We start from the raw sequence: 20,188 nt of genomic DNA on the forward strand, positions 1-20,188 counted from the left end.
GACTTAATTTTCCGTAAGCAAGTGTAGTATTTTTGGAGTTCGGAGCTCCTGACCGAATCCAACGCCGAATGACTAGGCCCGCAATATTATTAGAAACACCAATATATATTGTATAAAAAATACACACAGTGTGACTAAGATGGGCTGGTTTTTATATCCAAAATAATGGTTTCCAAACGTAGAATGTTGGCATAGATAATACCTCACTGAATTGTCGTTGATCAGGAACTATTAATCAAAATTAATAATCTATTTTTACTAAATATATTTATTTAATAATAATATAAATATATTAAAATTACATTATATATATAATCAGTCTTTTCATTAAGGTACATAAAAATCTAAAAAAAAGTTTTTATTATAATTAATCTTTTCTTTTAATTTTTTTCTCATGAAAAAGCCTAATTCTGTATGATCTGATTACTTTCTTACTTTAAACTCACAAAAATAAATTATTTGAAATTATTATAACATCTAAATAAAAAACAACATTATTCTAGTAACTTTAAAATGTACATATTTGTTAATTATCCTCAAATATAAACCCTTCATCTAACTTGAATTCCCCCGCTTGAAAATGGAGCAGTACAAAAATTCCTCCTTCCTTTTTTTTTCTAAGTAGATTTTTAGGAATTTCAATTTAAAGTTTGTTATTTTCTAGTAATCTCCATCTTTGTTAAAAAATGTTATCAAAGCATAAACTTATCATTTTGAACTTATTAAAACGCAACTAATGATTTCTTATTATGGAGAAGAAATTAGGCAATTTTTTTCTCATCTAGCCTAGATATTCTACTTCTAGATTTTCGATTTGTTCGTGTAATTTTATTGACATCCATTATAAATACAGCTAGACACGCTACCAATACTATACATCCTATTAGGAATAGCATGCCAGATGGTGGGTTAACCTGTAACAATGTTACCATCCCGTAGATCATTTGGATGATCAATAGCGCTACAGCGCTGTATACAGATATTGCCAACAATACTCCGTGAAACTGTGAACAGAAAAGAAAAGAATGTGGTAAGGAAATTAAAATCTTTATGGGAATTAATGATCGCTAAAAGTATTATCTCTCATTTACTAAGTCTAAAGTGGTTTGTATCACAATTCCTCTGTACTACTATTGATTCAGAACTCTGTGGCTAACCCAAACTAACAATTATTACTAAAATAGTTGAAGGTCTTTATAGTTAAATGATGTGTGGCTGCCTGCTCCGCTTTGAGTACCCTCAAGTAGTTCGTCCCCACAAAATAACACACACATATTGCAACTCTAAGGCAGAGTTCTGCAAAAGATGTGCCGTAATTTTTTTTTATAATCGATAATTTATTTATTTTTTAATAATTTCCAGTATACGAAAGTAGCAGAATTCTCTATCATCCCATGTGACCTTTCGATAATGATCGATCTTTATAGGTCTTAGGCTGTAACTTAGCGAAAGAGGCCAAGTACAAAGTATTAGCTCTTCGTCTAAATTCACTAAGATATTGCTTCCATTCGGGCGTTCCTAGGTCTACTGAGGATCCACTGCATACTGAAAGTACATGCATACAAAAACCAACCGGTGGGAAATTGTTTGGGCAGAAAAAAAAAAAAATGAATCAGTATCATTGGTTGGAATAGGTTTTCTTTAAGGCTGGATTTTTCCTTAACAGTTGTTTTCGGCTTGTTTTTAACTGTTTTGATTTTGAAGTGGATTAAGTATTGTGGCTGGACTAATGTTTTTGATTCCCTTTATAGTTGGCTATCTTTCTTTGAGTGGCTTTAGGAGCCCTTAATAGGCTTTCAAACTGTATTAAATTTATAGTAACGTAAGACATGGTAACTTCCTACGGACGAATAATAAAAACTAGAATATCTTTTTTTTTTTCTTAAAATTAAAAACAAAAAAAAAATAATGGTACCTGTCTTGATAAAAGTTTTAAATATGAGGATAATTTAATTTTCGATGTAGATAACCATTCAGCAATTTCGGCTGAACTTTGTCGGCAAAAGTAGGTTGGAAATTGTCGTAAACGATCAAAAGAGGTGGTCCTCATTAGTAGATATTTGTTGTTGAGGTGATTAGTCTTTGGATCTTCTACTGTCTTTGCTGTAATACAATAAAAGAAAACAATTAAAGGATAGTTTTTGTCTCTCTCAAAATTAAACTTAGTTTGAGGAAGCAATGATTCCTTTCTTTAATTTTGGACAATTTTTGGGTTTTTGCTGGATTGTCCAGAGCCTGATTTCCATAAAGCTTAAAGAAGATTATATTCTGAATAAGCAAACTTTTTCTTTTGTGCACTAAGATCAATTGGTCTATGGATAGGATTTGAATGCTGTCCCCTTCAGTACCAGTATTTCCCTAATGAGTTTATAGGATCTGTAAAGCTTTTGGAGAGGATGGGGGCACTTCGGTGTATTAATGCTTCCTGAAGAAAACATATCGGAAGCTTGGTTAGTCTCTTAGTCCCCCCCCCAAAAAAAAAACTGGGTTCATCACAAAAGAAGGTTTGTAGATCAGGATGGCAGCCATTTCTCATTACTTGTGATAGATGCTAGCAAGCAAAGGAAATCCGAAAAAGGTCAACTTTTTAAATATTATTTTTAATTTAAACGCATCAACATCCTGAGCTGGAAGCCTTTTTTTTTTTTCAATCTCCGGCAGGATTTTAAAGAACACCTTGCATCTCTAAGGTGGTCTGAGATGCTCATGTTGTACATCTTATTGTAAACTCTGTTTTTGTTGTGTGTAGAAAAGGCTGGACATACAAAAAAATTATATAATTTTGGCAATGATTTGTGCCTTTTTCAGCGGCTTCATTATGGTAAGGAGGATGTACTATGTATAGAGGTTATTTACACACAATATATACTAAGCTTAGTTTGATTAATAAAGGAGCCCTTAAGTAAGGTATGCATCCGGGGTGGGAACATTTAACGTTTAGCAATATCTAAATCAAGATTTTTCAAGATTTAGTAACTGAGTTCAAGATTTAAAAGAGGAAAAAAGAAAAGATCTACACAGAGCAATACGTACTACATTAATATCAAAGGCATATCAATATCTAGAGGTTTTTCAGTGCAATTTCAGTCTCACGAGTAGTAGTCTCCCGTGAAATTGCACCCTGCTCACAATTAGCGTACTTCCATCTAGGAAAAGAAAAAAGAAATCTAAGGACATCATTGCCTTGTCTATCGCTGAGTCTACGGTTTTCCTTGCAGCCTTATGTAACAAGTGGAAAAGTTTTGAGTATAGCTGTGTGTGGCCCCCGAGAGAGTAGAGGTTATTAATTCTTTTTATTTGACCCAGGAAATCTACCTCATATCTTATTTTTATTTTTTTATTTTAAGGAAAGATAATTGAAGATTAAGAGCATTTACAGCCTCCTGAATGTGTTCTTTTATCAAATAGTTATCTATTATCTATCTAGGGTCCGGCAGCTTTAACAGCTCCTGCCGGCAAGCCGGGAACTAACCTGGAGGAATCTCCCTACTTTTTGCTCTACCAATAACATCCTTTTTTTTTTAAAAAAAAAAAAAAAAAAATACTGTTATTCGTAATATTAAAAATGTTTTTACTAATAGACAAAACATCCAATACCTTTTAAAACAGAAGTAGATTCTAATGGCCTAAGCCTGTCTTCCACAACAACAGTCTCCACAATGGTCGAAGTCATTTCCTTTCTGGAACATTTCATTAAAATATTAGGATCGGTATAGTTAATTCTAAACAGCCAGTAAAAAGAAAATTGATGACTCAAAAATATTGGAGTGGAAAAATAAAAAATGGCTGGTCATTAAAAAAAATAAATAAATAAATATGATCTGCACTTGGAAAATTATTAATAAAGTTCTGTTTATCTTTAAAAATTCAATTTATTTACACTAATTACTTACAGTTATTAATTAAATTAATCCAAATAAAGTTTAAATTTTTTTTCAGCGTTATTTTAAAATCAAAGCGATCTCACACTTTTATAGCACATCATACACAAAGTTTATTTTTTAAGTTTTAAACTTTTTGAGTTCTAAAATTTAAGAAATTTCCCTTCACAAAATTAAAAAAACAATAATAACGATCTAAACAGCTATAAGTTTAGAATTATACTGAATGTAAATGCTCTTCAATTCTATTTATCTATGTAGGGTCCATGGTGATAACAAGACTTTCATAGAGTAGTGGGGACTAAGTGAAAGACTAATAATTCTAGAACATATATTACTAACAGAGATATTAAGAATTATGATAAAGACAATTTTAGAAGATAGTAATATTTTATTTAAATATTTCTCTCACAATTTCTCACTGAATCACACTAATATCACTTATCTTCTTTTTTTTTTGCATCTTCATGCATTTTGAGTGTGTTTAGGGAATGGGCGCGTGTGACTGTATGTTATTTTTCTAATCAAATTATTCTCCCAAAAGTGAGGTCAGATTTAAATTTAAAAAAAAAAAAAATTATTTGTTTTAATCTTGACATTCAATAGTCATTGTATTTTTGTAAGATACTGGGTGTGTACTGAATTTTATTGGGTTTCTTTTTGTTTGCATAACTCTTTCTAGAATAGGCAATAAAGAGGAAGTATTGAGATCGTGATTTGAAATTTTCTTTATCGAGTTTTTGTCAGAAATATCCGGTCAAAAGAAGTTCTTTTATTTTTATTTTCAACTTGAGCTGAATCTCACAAACACACACAGAGGATTCATTTGTATAAATATATGCGTTTTTGTCAGCATGTCTTTGGAAAAAGAAATATTGCTGGATGTTCAAAATTTGGATATCTGGTTAAGGTGACGATTTTTCGAGATTTTATTAAAAAAAAAAACAGCTCCTACAACAATACAGCTGTATGTATAAAATGTGAATCAAAAGTCTTCTTCTTCTTCTTAATCATTCCTCGTTTACCTTTCAGTGTCGAGGTGCCTTCACAAAAACTTTCCAACTATCCCCCTTATCCTCAGTCAAATCCTCTACTTCTTCTCCAATCCAAGTTCCTCTTTCTGGAAATCCTCTCTCACTATCCCATCCCCATGTTGTGCGCGGTCTGCCCCTGCGCCTCTTTGATCCTAGCATCTTAGCCTCATAATAACAAGAGTCTTGCTATAAGTAAGGTGACCATTCGTACTGTTTTTGGCAGGACAGTACTGTTTTTTAAGACGCTGTCCTTTGTTTTTTTTAAGCATAAATGTCCTGTTTTTTATTTATTTGTACTGTTTTTCAATGAAATTTAAATTATACTCAAATTTAATTTTTGAATGCAAAAATATAGTATAAATGTATAATAATTAAGTTCGCAAATAATCGTTTAGAAAAAAATGTTCTGTGTACATTAACTTTGGACGAACCTTTAGCGTAAAACACAACCTGTTTTACCGATAGGGTAGACTAGTCGACTAGTGCTAAGCGTCATGTAAAAACTAATAACTAAACTAACCTATACTATGACCATTGTTTTGTAATAACCGATCTCGTGTTAATAAACGTATTAATATTTTTTATAGGTTTTTTTTTTTTGCTCCTTGTCCTGTTTTTTGATACAAAAATAATGGTCACCATAGAGCTATACGGCTTGTGTCTATCCTCATCATGTGCCCACAAACCATCTTAGCCTGGTGTTCTTTTAGCAGCTCTTCCACCGGCCTGACATCGAGATTAGACCTTAAAGTAGAATTTCTTATTCTATCTCTCCTCGTCTTTCCCTCTTTTTTTTTTTTCGGAGGAAACGCAAAGTATTGGAATCAAAAGTATTGGATTCAATTTCAATTAAATTGCAAAAAAAAATCATCACTTGCTCGAATCATATTCTTCAAAGTTGGAATTTTTACTTACATATCTAATTCTTATTAATGTTAAAAAAGATGATGCTTCCATACAGTACACTGAACTGGTACCTCAAAGGGAAACCAGTTCCGTTCCTTATCCCAAAAATTGTCCATTTTTCTGGGAATATATTTCATATAAAAAATATGCAATTAGTTTTATCAGGTTCTTTTTCCCGATAAGTCCATCAAAGTACTACGATGGTACGAATACAACATGTTTCAAAATTCTGTACAATTGCAGTACCTTCCTTTACGAGCAAAAAATAAAAATAAAATCTTTCTGATTGACTGTAATATATTTTTTTTTCTCAAGTCATCAAATTAGTTACCAGCCCAGACATAAAATATCTCGTACAGGAAAAAAATGTATGTAATTATTTTGCAATGATAAAAAGTCACCTTCGGTCAGTTGTTTTTAATTATTGTGAACAATTAACAAACTTGATGGTGACCCTTGTTGCAAAATTATATATATATTTTTTTTTCTTTTATAAATTACAGAAGTAGAGTTGGATTTGATAACCTTTGCGGTTGTTTGCCAAAACATTAATTGTATATCTACTCTTCAATATGTAAATCATCTCGGTACAGATAATTCTTACTGTAATAAATTATCTTTATTTATTTATTTATTTTGTTTCTAGAATAAATTAGCGATAATATAGAATGTGAACTATTTGCTAATCATTATGTTTAAAAAAGATTCAATTGATAATTTGCTACTACTTGTTGCTAGCTGAATATTGGAACTTCGAAACAAAAAAAAACCTATTCCATAAACCGTTGCCAAAATGGACGCTGCAGTTTAAACGAGTTGAATCACTAAAATAGATGTGGGCTTAAGCCCAATGTCTAGGGCCTCAACCCAAAATTCAGGTTTGAAAGCTCTTTTCAGGTAACTTTGAGACTGAGTACTGACTGGGATACAGCAGACTGAGCCATTCACAGAACAAAGAAATCCATCTGGTGGTTCCAAGATGGCTTGCGGCCTTCGGGGGCGAGATCTTTGAGGTGAATCTTCTTTGGCAGTTATTCCACAGTTTTCCAAGCTGAAATTCATGCCATTAAGACTTGCAATGAGGAAATCCTTAGAAAGGTCCTTTATAGGCAGGAAGATTCTCATTTTCTCCGATAGCAAGGTGCGTTTGAAGTGCTCGCAACTTGTAAAGTTATCTCATTCCTTGTTTGGGAGTCAGGGAGTATCTGAGGTATATTTTCAAGCATGACAGGTTGCTGATCAGCTGACCCCAGAAATAGAGCAACTACACCGTTAATTGGTGAAGAATCTGCCCTTGGAATTACCAAACGCACCTTGCGTGTTAGCTCTAATAGAAATGAATTTAGAGAGAGCAAGACAAATCCTGGAAGGCTGTTCAAGAAATAGAACATGGGATAAGACACAGGATTGAACAGTGCAAAAATAAGACTAAGAAAGACCCTGATGTTGGAACTAGATTATTCTGGTGCCTTAGAGGTAGGTTCAGAAAACACTCCACCGGTTAGGGTTACTTAACCCGGATCCTGTGAAACTTATGCCTTTGCGAGGTATGAGATATATTTTTACACTACTACCAGATTTAATTACAACAAAATCTAACCTAATTCTAACAAGAAAAAACTGAAGAGTAAAATCCTGGACACAGAAGAATGGGAAGGGATATAGCTACTCTAGATTACCTAGGGGGAGGTAAAATAAGCCTCTCTGGCTGCGGAGCCATGGCAACAGAACCCATCTCTTGTCCCAATCACCATAATATTAAGTTCTAAGAGAACCTACCACCAACTCTGGATGTTTGATCTATTTAGCCAGATTAATAATTTTTGTCTAACGTAGAATTTCAATTTCTGCTTCAGGATCTTCTTAAAAAAGCAGCATTCCTGGTTTTTTCTATTTGGCTGGCGCATAACCAGGTGTAACACTGGTATATAAAATTTTCTCTACGCTTGTAGCAAACGTTACGTATGCTTAGCCTTAGCATTTGAAAGATTTTCTCTAGGAAAATTGTTTTTATGAGGCAGTCTTGGAAGAAGAAGGGTTGAGGGCTTCGCTTTAAAGACACAATTCAGTGTGATATCCCTTACAATCTGAATAATGTTAGCTATAAGTGTACACACTCCGAACAAGTTATAACCTGGAGAATAGAAGTAGTGGAAATACGTGCGGAGTATTTAGAACAAATTTTTCATTTCGTAAATCACTCTTAACGATATTTTATAAAACTTTTGAAATGCTTCTTCCTTAATAATAAATCAAATTTTCCCATTTTCCATTCACAGTAGATAAAATCTCGTTAATTAGTTCTTAATAAAATTGGCCGTCTATATTCTAAGATTTAGATGTTAATGTCCATGAACTTTGGCCAGTCTAATTTGTTAAGGACGAATACAATTGCCAATATGGCATAATGTCAACACTTATCTACCCACTGATTGCCTTATTAATGACAATTCAAGTTATTTTTTTAATAACATTATAAGGAAGTTTTTTTTTTTATAAGACCAATTTTAAAATTAATTTAAGACTTCCAGTTAATTTGCCAGAATAGCGGAAGACGTCTTTTCAGGAAAAACTACCAAAATTCCACTTTAATGATCTCTGCAACTTCTATTTTTGTTTTTACACATTTTAACATCAATGACAACATGGTGTGTCTTCTGTTCTGATTGTGTTTAGGTTTACTGAACCAAAATTCGGCCACCAAAAACGATGAACAATATTTCTATGGTAATAACTAGGGAACGGATTCGTATGTATTTACTTATTTTTTTCTAGGCAATTTACAGACGTTTTTCAACTAGAAGTATTCATACTGACACTTTTTAAGCCGTTTGAGTCTACTTTTATTTCACATATTTCCACATATTTGGATGTTATCGCATATTTATACATATTTGATTAAAATAAATAAATATTTCTACATATTTAATCAAAATATGTACATATTTTTTCATATTTTTCATTTTGGGCATATTTTCATAATTGGGAGGTGGTTGACAGGAACTGTGAACCACAGACTGTAGGGCTGTGAATCACAGTGGGTACAATGGTTATTGTAATTTACACAGAATGCTGCTAAACAGTGACGGGCACTTGTTAGTTCTTTGAAGTTGTCTGATGTTGTCTGTTCTTTCAGCTCTTGCATTCATTTCTGACAATTGCGTATTTCTTGCACAAGCCATTACCCAACTTGAGTCCCAAAATGTTCAACTGACAGAAAACGTGTCCAACGTTAAAAAAGTCATCGAAAAGGTGGAAGGAATACCTGGGAGTAAGGGAGATCTGATCAGATCAAAACTGGTAGAAGTACTGAGCAAGAACAAAGGGTGGGAGACCATCTGCCAGATTTCTGATATTATCAGTGGAACAGAAGTCACCTCAGAACATCGTGTACCCTTTACAACCAACGAGATAACTTCTTTCAGCAAGGCACCTATAACATCTGTAGATGTTGAACGATCTTTTAGTCGTTACAAGTCCATCTTACGCCCAGATCGTCGTCACTTTACGTTCCAACATTTGAAATTTCATGTGGTTGCAAACAATTTCGAAGAGTGAAGTTTTCAAAATTGAAAATTGAACACATCTTTTTATAAATAGTAAAAATGTTCTTTGTTGTATAAATCATTATAACTTGTAAAAACAAATTATTTTGTTCCTAATAAATTATTATAAATTGTAAAAATGTTCTTTTCTTGTATAAATAATTATAACTTGCCCCCCCCCAAAAAAATTCCATTTTCATAAAAAAAAAATGTCCATTTTACTTAAATATTCCAGAAAATATTTTAAGAAAATCACATATTTTCCACATAATTGACGAAAATAAATGCATATTTTAATTAAATATTTGGCATTTTTAAATACATAAAAATCCGTTCCTTAGTAATAACACACTTTTCCACTGAAGTTAACAACAACGCTCACTGAGCATATCGACTAAATGGAAATCGATTATCTTTTAGTTTTTAATTTTCGGCCATACATCAAATTCCTATGGCTGTTATACAGGTTATAAGGAAAGTAAATTCTATTGAAAACATGACACTTTAGAGACAAGCTTAAACATTCTTTCTTCCATAGAAATATGCTTTTTATGGAATTTTTCTAAAAGAATGTTGTAGGTGATCTATGAATAATCAACATTTAAATAAAAATTATTAGCGGCCATTTTGGATGAAACCTCAAAATATTAGAAAAAATCTTTTTAGTGTGGGGGGGGTCTCCATTTTGATGGTAATCAGTTCCGGCCTAAATTTTATTAATTTTACCTCTAGTGTTAGTTAAGCTAAAATCAAATTTTAAGTTCTACTTGTTTCTTTTATACTTAAGCCGACTTAAGACTTAACAAATACAATTTAAAATCAAAAATCTGCAAAATTTGAATAGTTTCTCCAACTCTTGGACAAGAGATAATGAAACAGTGCCTATATACATACTATAACAACAAAGTTTTTATTGTCATATTGTTTCTTTTTATTTAACCAATTATTTAAAACAATTGAGGTCAAAACGATATACAATATGGCTGAACAATCGTAATGTATTTATTTTTTAGCAAAGCTTGCTCTTTTTATGCCATTTTTAACCATGTACTGTAAAAATAAATGAAAACGAGAAATTAATCTATAAACTAGAAAAACAGATACTACTAGTAGATTACTTCGCAGTTTATAACTAGCCTAGATTTATTTGACTAACAATAATAGTAGCAAATTAAAAATTTCCCTAATGATATTATTAAAATGAAAATTATCATTTATCAGCTTGTGTAGTAATCGATAATAGTTGATTTTATAATGGTATTTATCGAAAGTTTAGCATCTCTGAAAAACCATGATACACATATTGAAAATAGAATCTGTAAAGGATAAGATAAGTAATAATAAATAAACGGACCAGTTCAATGGGCAGAAGTGAAAGTGAAAATTAAAGACTAGAAGAAATATTCTGTAGTAGAAGCAACGTAGGAGACGTAGAAGATGAAAATAAATTAGTCAAGGAAATGTATAACACTGATGGTTGTAGATTTAATTCATGCAAATCTCACGAATTATCCGAGTCAGAATCCAGTTTTAGCAAAACATTGAGCAAATAATGCCTTTGTTTCCCCGTGCTTGCACAATTTTATCTGGAAAAATTCCATTAAAAGGTCTTCTGAAGACGGAGGGAGGATCTTTCTCTTAAGTGACATGTCTTCTGGTCCATGGATTTTATCGCCTACAAAATGTGAATAAGGAATAAGTATTTTATTAGTCGATTGATTTTTTAGAGAAAAGATTGTTGTTTTTTTTCAAGCTTGTACATGCCGCAAAAAAAGGGCAATTTCCGAACTACAGTACAACCTTGATTAACCTCCGGGTTGACCTCCACCCCGGAAAACTGAAATCCGGGTTAAACCGAATACACAGTATTACATAGTACATTTGTACCTATGTACAATGTACGGGTGCATAGGTAGACTCATCAGTAAGATGCCTATGTGAAAATATTGTATGTAAATTAAAAAGCCGTTTTTGTCCCAGAGATCAACTCCTATCTTAGACGGCAATACTCTTTTTTATTTAATGACCCTTCAAGAAAATCAGGTATAAAAGTGTTGCTGCCTCGCCTACAATTATGTTACATCGGAAGACAAAAAATTTTCCTGACAGCCACCGAAAATTAACTTTTGTTTCGGCGCCGATCCAGGCGTTCTTATGATGACTCAACATGATCCCGGTTAATCGAGGGCCGGTTAACCGAGGTTGTACTGTACATACTATTACAAGAAGAAAGAGACAAAATTTAACTAGATTGTCCAAGTGGAATTATAAAAATCCTACCTAACTATTCAACGAGAGAAAGTAAGTACGAGTTTGGAAAAACCTGGTCATTGATTACCTTTTGGTAATGGTCAGCTGTCCTTATTAATTTTCTCTTTAGCCGTAAATATTATTCATAAATACCTAACTGTACCAAAAATTGACAGTACATTTCTATAAAATGAAAGTATACAGAAATGGAATGTTTTGCCACAAAAAATTTTTTTTTATAAAAGGTCAGGGCATTAACCTTGGGACAGTAGTATAGCTTCCAGGGAAGTGATTGTCAGTCCTGCTAAACATTCAACTTTTTCTTCTTTTTTTTTGGTTCCCCTTTTAGGAAGAGGAAGCATTGATGGATCCAGAATTACCGTTTTTTTTGGTGAGGCGAATTAATTAGGATAGCGGATCGCTGTGCGGAAAAACATAAACGGTCAATATTATTCCCAATAAAATTGGCATTGAGAATAATCTTAAAGTGAAAGCATTGGGATGAAATTAACAGCACTGTTGATACAATATTGCCGAATGGAACCTGATGCAATATTGGCAATAAGTTGGATCTTGTAGGATATAACAGGAATAAAGTTGATCCCAATTAAGGCGCAATAAAGGGAGAGAATAAAGCTGCTTATTTTCTCTTGCACCAAGGAAGAGATATTATGCATTTTTTATTTCCATTTTGAGGTCTCCATAGTCGGAAGAAGAGATTCTTAGTAATTATTTTGGGTGTAAGTACGGAAGAATGCTCCAAACATTGTAGGGAAATCCTTTTTCTTTAATGTGGATCCTACCATGGGTAGCTGGCAGGAAACCAGGATCCAGCGATTTCCTTTGAACATGGTACCCACTTTGGTACGCCTGAAGGTTTTTATTTTTAGATCTTTGTTATTAAGAAGTAAATATGTTCCTTATAAGATAGAATCTTGAAAGAAAATTGTAAGAGAAAGACGTGGTATGCGGCTGCATCCTACATTTTGTTTAAATTACAATTGAGAAATGAATAATTATCGTTGAATAATTGATTTATTAAACTGTGTGTTATTTGTGCTCACGAATACTTCTTTAAGACGAATTCAAGATGCTAATTTTTTCTTAACTCCGTGATTAAAATTTCAGCAGTAATCAACTCTAAATTTGTCTTTTTCTACTTTAACGTGCATACATGTGTGATTACTCAGAAAAAAAGGTCATAATAAAGATAAATCCAAAGAATAATTTGGAATAGACAGAAAATAAAGTACCTAATTTAATTATGAAGATGTAATATATGTATATTTTATCATTATTATAACAAAATATTATTATGAATGAACTGACCAGCATAAGGGTCTGTTACATCTGATAAATTCTAAAAAATATTAATGAACATTAATGCAGTAAAATTACTTAAATAATATCAATGAAGTATTAATGAAATGATGGGTACTTGCTGATTTGTGTACATTTTGGCGTTTAATCAACCCTTATACCCTTAAACTTTTTAAACTGTAAGTTTTTGTTAAGGAGATTTTATAACAATTTGTGTGTACGTTGATAGAGAGTGTCAGTCTTTAGAGTGCGCAGTTTTCACAACTTACTGACTTAGCTCACAGTAAGTTCAAATTTGAAATTGATTTTTAGCGACCACTTTTGTAAAAATCAACCAAACGTTAATAACACTTTTTTTTAAATCGATTTTACAGTTAATTCTAGGTTGCTTAAAACACTGCACATCAATCATTTAAAATTAAAGGGATCTCTAAAACGGATATATTCGATTAAAGCTAAATTTTACCGAAAATCAAAGCATCACAATTCCGGTAAACAGTATTTTGACTGAAAAACTTTAATAAATGTTGTTCACATGTACGCACACATTTAAGCATTTTTTGAAATTATTTTGAACTCACAATAAGTGCAACTAAGTTATTCCTAGTCTAAAAGCCACAAAATATTGCTGGATATTTTATTAAAAATAGTTTCCAGGTGACCTGCAAGAAAGTTGGAGTAGAAAACAGTAAGTGAAGTAAGTCTTTTGGATGCTTACCTGATTCTATTCAGGAAGGCAGTATTCTAAGATGGTTCAGCAATGCAGGTAAGTCGACTTGCTGAAGTTGTAAACACAACTGATCACTTTTCTAGTTCCGCTTGTATATAGCCCTAGGTATGCACTTACCCTGGCATAATTCTAACAAGTTACCCCCACTTACAATACATTTGACCATCACTTCAAAATAAAAACAATAGCTGACGTAGTAAATGGCTAATGTTGTGTTCTCAGACAAACAGGGTATTTTGTTTTGGCGGGGGGGAAATTATTACTTTCTTTTAATTTCCCTGTTGGTAACACTGATCGCTTCTAATTTCCCATAAAAACACCAGATATTTTTGTGGATATTCTTGAGTTCGGAGAAAATAAATTATGGTGTGATACAAATTTGTCCACTTTTGTACCAACTTTGAAATTTTACTAAGTTTTGGTTGACTTCAGTACATTATTAAACATTCAGTGAGGAATTTAAAGAAATTTGGTAACTAGTTTGGAAGTCAATTTACTTTAAAAGAAAATTATACAAACTTGTTTCCTACTTAAATGAATTACAGAATTGCATCAGATTAAAGTTTTAACATTTAGCTATACCAATAAAAAACAAAATAGAAGCCCTTCAATAATTTTTTTTTTTGTTTTTTTACAAAAAGAACGCAGTACTCTCTTACCAACAATAAATTAGCATTAGTGATTGCATCTGCGGACGATGATATTGTGATAATTCATGGTTACTGCTATGGTAATGATCTTCATCCAACCAAGAGAATATTATCGAAGCTTTGCGATTGCACTTAATCCTACAGGATTCACAAGACAGAGACTCAACATCAACTGTTGTATGTATTAATGATTGCTATTAACGGGAAGGTAATGTTCATAATTAAGAAAATGTAATGAACATAGTTTTGGACAATTCTCATTAGTAAATAAATTAGTGGTACAACATTTTGCTATCATTGTAGTTCGTCTGGATGCACATAACAAACTAACAGAATTGGCATCTCTTTTAATGGCCAACGTTTAGAAATATGCACCTGGGTGCCTAAGGAATGTTAAAACAATTTTTGGTACTTTTCCGTTAGCCGGGCGCAAGCGAATAACAGAATTGGGTAAAACTGTTTTCTTTACAATTTGTTTATAGTTGAACTTGTTTTGCTTACTATTAATTAATATTTGTTTATAGTTGAACGTTTTCGACTTTTTTCCGTTGACTTGGCTCGCGTTTGGTTCACAATTGGCGACATTTGCGCCCGGCTAACGGAAAAGTACCCAATTTTTCTATAACTATCATTTCTGAACACTAAATAGTGTCATTTTAGGGCCAACTTTAGCATCGCTTTTGTAGTAAAACATTGTAATTTTGACGCAGATTATAAAACTGGCTAAAACTCCAAGGGTTTTGAAGAAAATGGCATGATCACAAGTTACCATTTTAATATGAATGTAGATTTCATTTCGGTGAGGTTACCTCTAAATTAACTTTGTTTAATGCATGCACATAGCTTTGTAAATATAATCTAATTTATTTATCTTCAAAATTTGTTAAAAATACAGTTCTAGGTTGAAATAGAGGTACAGGCTTCTTTCGCAATTGTCATTTCACAGTACAGCTTTACAATCATTGGGAGGGCTGAAGCAAGTCTAAAAGTGGAAAACCCTTGTAAATTGTTGACTGAAGGATATCATCTGGCAGTTCACACATGACTTTTGGGAGGAAGGAGTACGTGTATGCTCGCATCCATCCAGAATTCCCTTAAAGATGTAACCAAAACTGACTTCTGAGATCTGAAACGTAATTGTTGTGCTCACCCTAGTGGGCTGATCTTCACACGTCATCAAAGTTGGCATATGTTCTTTAATCTATTTAAAAATGATCTATGTTAAAATAATATTAGTGGCGTGATAAAAAATTGTAACGTGGAGAGGGGGCAGTATTAAATTAAGTTCTCTGTGTGTATTCTTAACAGGTGATTAAAGTAAACAAATTGATTTCATTGCGTGGGCGGGCTCTCCATGCATTCATTTCATGGGCACAACCATTCCCAATAATCGAGAAGGTAATTCTTTCACAGAAGGTTATCAAAAATATTGACAACAATTGCGTACATTCATATACACAAGTTTTAATGCTCCTAATGTTCTGATACTGGTAGTGCACATGCTGCACTAAGGACAGATCACGTGACTCACCATACATCCACATCGTGACCGTGATACTGCTGCTGCTAGACACAACAAGAATCCTCTCTACATGTCTGCTGCATTCACATTTAGATTATGTAAATAATCATTTTATTGCACTACTACTGTAGTAAGCAAAATGACTTGTTTTGCTGTTCTCTGAATACGGAACCGTGGTTTTAACAAATAAATCTGTATGTTGGTATATGTATTTATTTGGGGAATCCTACCAGGATCTTGAGCCTTTTTACAACTTTACTGTCGTAAAGCTCGCGGTGCTTCGTTGAGTCCCGGAAAAAAGAAATTAGATTAACTCAAAAACAAAAAAAAAGTAGCGTTAGGGACAGAATTCAAATTTTACTTAGAGACAATAGTCACTTCCGGTACGGGTCTTTTTCCATAAGCTTTGTTCTTTTTTATGTTACTCAATTTTTTAGGCGCATTATTTTGAAGTGCAGTAATTATAATATCTTATCTTTTCCTTAAGTACTCCGCTGAAGTACATGAAAAGATACGATTTGTTTTTGGCTAAGAGATAGGTAAAGATTAAATTTACGTGGAATTGATCACTAGTACAGAATAACGCCGGAAGTATGTGCTTGCACCGATCAGCGTGCACCTAATTATTGCTAACCACTCCTAATTCTATGAATACTGAAGGTGGCGATTTTTCGTGGCACGTCTCAATATTGCCGGCCGCCTTCTTATCTGAGTACATTTGATGACTCGGCACTCTTCATTGTTGCTGAACCCGCTCTCTCGCTAAATGCTGATCAAATCGGCTCACTTAATATTAAAAATCATGGAAGACAGATAATAATTATTATTATTGGTCAGCTCTTTTCTATGGGTTTTGTTATTTTAGGCATTCATTGAAATAGGCCAATTCTGGCCTACTGTACCTCCTATTGCTCCTGTATAACAATCAAATAAGAATCATATGTGCCAACTTATATTATTAAATTGGGAAACTGCCTCTAGGATTTTGTGTAAACTTCCGGCATACGGTTACATTCGTACAGATTTCCAGCTTTTTTTACTTTAATCAGCGTTTTAGAAAAATTTGTTTGTAGGGCAGTTTTTTGGGTAATATTATTTTTTAATTTAAAGCTGGTCGACATCTAAGATCATTGGAGCCCAAAGCTTCATTTAGTTCTTCTAGCCAGTGTTATCTGTTCTCTCGTTACAGATAACACTACCCACTATTCATCTTTTTTTTTTTCTTTTACTTTATAAAGATGCTAAGAATGTAAAATTAATGTATCACTTTACAGACATTTATGTACATAATTATCTATTTGTCAATTGATTTTCAAGTGTTTACGTCTGAGCTGGAGTTGTCTATTAGAGCTCTAATTTAATATTTAGTAAACAATTCTCTCAAAGTAGATGAGAAAGTTACACGTATGTAACTACTTACTGCCTAGGACAGTGATTCTCGACCACAGCACGCAAAAGAGCCGCGAAAGTTTTTGAAGTGTGCCGCCAAATTTTAGAAAAGGCAGACAATAAAAATGATATATATTAAGTGTAGAAGACGATATGAGAGTAGCATTATCATTTATAAGACCAAATATAAACTGTAATTATCAAAAAAACATCAAGCTCAAATTTCTCATTAAAAGTATTCTTATTATTAACTTGTAATTAATCCCTTAATCAGAACATATCCTGTTGTTTTTGTAGTACATATTATTTTATTTTATATTGAAAATAGACATACAACCATTTTACACAGTGTATTATGGGATAAGTAAAATACTTTTAAACTTATTGTTAGTGTGCCGCCGCCAAATTTTGAAATTGTTAAAATTGTGTGCCGCGACCAGAAAACAGGTTGAGAATCATTGGTCTAGGACAGTGTTTTGGCTCACCGTACCACTTGGTAGTACATCATGCTTCAGTGGTGTACCACTTCGTAAAAATGATTGTATTTCGTGAAATTTGTTATTCCTGAGTGTGTTACTTTATTATTATTATCATCATCTTTATTTGTATAGAGATACAATGTATCTGTTACAAAGGAGTTCAAGTTCATCTTCACTTTGTTAAGTGTAAGATCTTAGTTTTAAAAATTTTTTTAATTAATTAAAAATTGCGTAATTTTTTTCTGTTCAAGATTATTGTACTAAAAATAAATCTATTAAATTTTCCTTATGTATTATCGATAATGATGTAGCTTTTACTAAATTTTCTTTATAGAAGGGGTTTGAAATCCAATTATCATTTGTATTTTCGGGTTTTGGAAAGACAATTTTAATCCTGTTGAATGTGCTATTATATTTTCTCTTATATCTTGAGACAGACTAACCTTGTCTGAACATATTAACAACTTTACTGTATAATATTATTAATTAAAATAATTTTTACGTTTTAGAAGAAAAAACCTTACTGATATTTTTATGCTTTATTTTTTTTTTTTAAATTTTTTATGTCCGCCATTATTGATAATTTTTCGCGCACCACCAACCAGCAACTCGCGTACCACAGGTTGGAAAACGTTGCTCTAGGACAGTGGTGAGCAAACTTTTTTAATGGGGGGGCCACAAAGTTTAAGAAATTCTAGAGGAGGGCCAGAATTATAGAAAAAATGCATTTTGTGTTAAAGCTTTTAATCATAATATTATAAAAACATTACAGCATTACACACTTGTGTAACTACGCGGCTAGTTTAGCTTCACCTATAGGTTATGCATCTATTATTCTACTAAATAGAATCTACTTTATGCTTCTCGACCGTCAAAACGTAATTATAGCGGGCCATATACTATCCATGTCGATGGATCCTCGGCAGGCCGGATTAAATACTTTCGCGGGCCGGAGTTGGCCCGCGGGCCGTACTTTGCCCATCACTGCTCTAGGACGTATACAGGGTGACCAAAGTTATATGCTCCATCCACTTTTTTTTTTAACGGCGGGAAATTTCGAAAAAATAAAAAACACGTACTTTAATCATTTTTAGTCTAGTTTATTTTCAGTAATTGACCCATTTTTTTAAACCCCCTGTATCTCGAGATACAGCATTCAACTTTTGTTTTTCAAATGGAACGTTATATTTTTTGTTGCATATTTTTGTAGTATTTGAGCTCCTAAAAACAACAAAAAAATTTTTTTTGAAATCGGTTAGGTTTTTCAAAAGTTATGGTAATTAAAAATATGAAAAACAAATTTCAGTTTACTGTCAAAATTACGTTATTTTTTTTAATGAATCTGTTCAAACTGGGCACAACCAACGGATAAGCAAGCCAAAACTCTGGACTCCCACGCTTTGCATGTAGCAGCACTTATGGTAGCGAAGTCAAGATCTAGGCAGGCTAGAGTAATTCGACGTTTCAGATCATCGACTGAAGCCACGGGATTAAGGATACTTTACACTTTATTTTTTTAGGTATCCCCACCAAACATAGTCCATTTGGGTCAAGTCCGGAGATCGAGGTGGCCATTGGATGGGACAATGAGTCCTTACGCACTTTTAATGGAAATTTCTGCCCAGCTAACCTCGAACCACTCTCGCCGGGCAACCATCTTGTTGAAAATACATATCTATCCGACGTTGTAGATGAACATCTTCAAGCGGAACTGGCAAAATGTCTCTTAAAAAAAAGTTGGATATCTTTCACCAGTTAAGTTCTCTCTAGAAGTATGGGCCGATTAGTTGATTTCATATAACTCCACACCAAACGTTTGTAGGAAAAACAACCTGAATGTCGAATAACTGTAGCCTGCCTAGATCTTGACTTCGCCACGATAAGTGCTGCTACAAGCAAAGCGTGGGAGTCCAGAGTTTTGGCTTGCCTATCCGTTGGTTGTGCTCAGTTTGAATAGATTCTTTAAAAAAAAATAACGTAATTTTGACAGTAAACTGAAATTTGTTTTTCATATTTTAAATACCCATAACTTTTGAAAAACCTAACCGATTTCAAAAAAAAAAATTTTTGTTGTTTTTAGGAGATCAAATACTATAAAAATATGCAACAAAAAATATAACGTTCCATTTGAAAAACAAAAATTGGATGCTGTATCTCGAGATACAAGGGTTTAAAAAAATGGGTCCATCACTGAAAATAAACTAGACTAGAAATGATTAAATACGTGTTTTTTATTTTTTCGAAATTTCCCGCCGTTAAAAAAAAAGTGGGTGGAGCATATAACTTTGGTCACCCTGTATATTACAGGAGATACAAGTTGCAAGTTATCTCATCTTAATTCTTTAACGAACTCCAACATTTTATAACCTAATTAATATTAAGCATTCTACAGTCTAGGATTGCATAAAATTCGGCCCAAATGTAGAACTCATCTACAAAAATAAATATGAGCATAATATCAGTAATTACTGTGCTATAGTAT

The 20,188-nt window shown here is 32.8% G+C and overlaps 1 protein-coding gene and 1 long non-coding RNA gene across 3 annotated transcripts; one reads left to right on the forward strand and one right to left on the reverse strand.

Moving 5' to 3' along the window:
* Positions 1 to 250: 250 nt before the first annotated feature.
* LOC141451920 (uncharacterized) lies at positions 251 to 13,789 on the reverse strand. Of its 2 annotated transcripts, none has more exons than XM_074123745.1 (4): positions 13,655 to 13,789; positions 3,598 to 3,680; positions 1,916 to 2,103; positions 251 to 1,004 (listed from the first exon to the last, which is right to left on the reverse strand). In XM_074123745.1, the coding sequence occupies exons 2-4, from the start codon at positions 3,671 to 3,673 to the stop codon at positions 762 to 764; spliced, it is 507 nt and encodes a 168-aa protein (XP_073979846.1). In that variant the 5' UTR covers positions 3,674 to 3,680; positions 13,655 to 13,789; the 3' UTR covers positions 251 to 761. The 2 variants fall into 2 exon arrangements, with proteins under 2 accessions (XP_073979846.1, XP_073979845.1); XM_074123744.1 differs by lacking the exon at positions 13,655 to 13,789 and adding an exon at positions 3,894 to 4,162.
* A 149-nt stretch (positions 13,790 to 13,938) lies between these two features.
* Positions 13,939 to 16,884, forward strand: LOC141451923 (uncharacterized). The gene is made up of 3 exons (XR_012457200.1): positions 13,939 to 14,493; positions 15,027 to 15,115; positions 15,212 to 16,884. It is a non-coding gene; the product is annotated as an uncharacterized lncRNA (long non-coding RNA).
* Positions 16,885 to 20,188: the final 3,304 nt, after the last annotated feature.

The sequence above is a fragment of the Rhodnius prolixus genome, unplaced genomic scaffold (assembly GCF_049639745.1).
Source record: "Rhodnius prolixus isolate KJV_2025 unplaced genomic scaffold, Rpr scaffold_14, whole genome shotgun sequence".
NCBI lineage: Eukaryota > Metazoa > Arthropoda > Insecta > Hemiptera > Reduviidae > Rhodnius > Rhodnius prolixus.

Coding starts and splice junctions, on each gene's coding strand:
- LOC141451920 (XM_074123745.1), bottom strand. CDS start 3,673: ATGACTTCGACCATTGTGGAGACTGTTGTTGTGGAAGACAGGCTTAGG. Junction 2,104..3,597: donor ATCTACTTCTGTTTTAAAAG/GTATTGGATGTT, acceptor ATTGTATTACAG/CAAAGACAGTAGAAGATCCA. Junction 1,005..1,915: donor TAAAACTTTTATCAAGACAG/GTACCATTATTT, acceptor TTCTGTTCACAG/TTTCACGGAGTATTGTTGGC.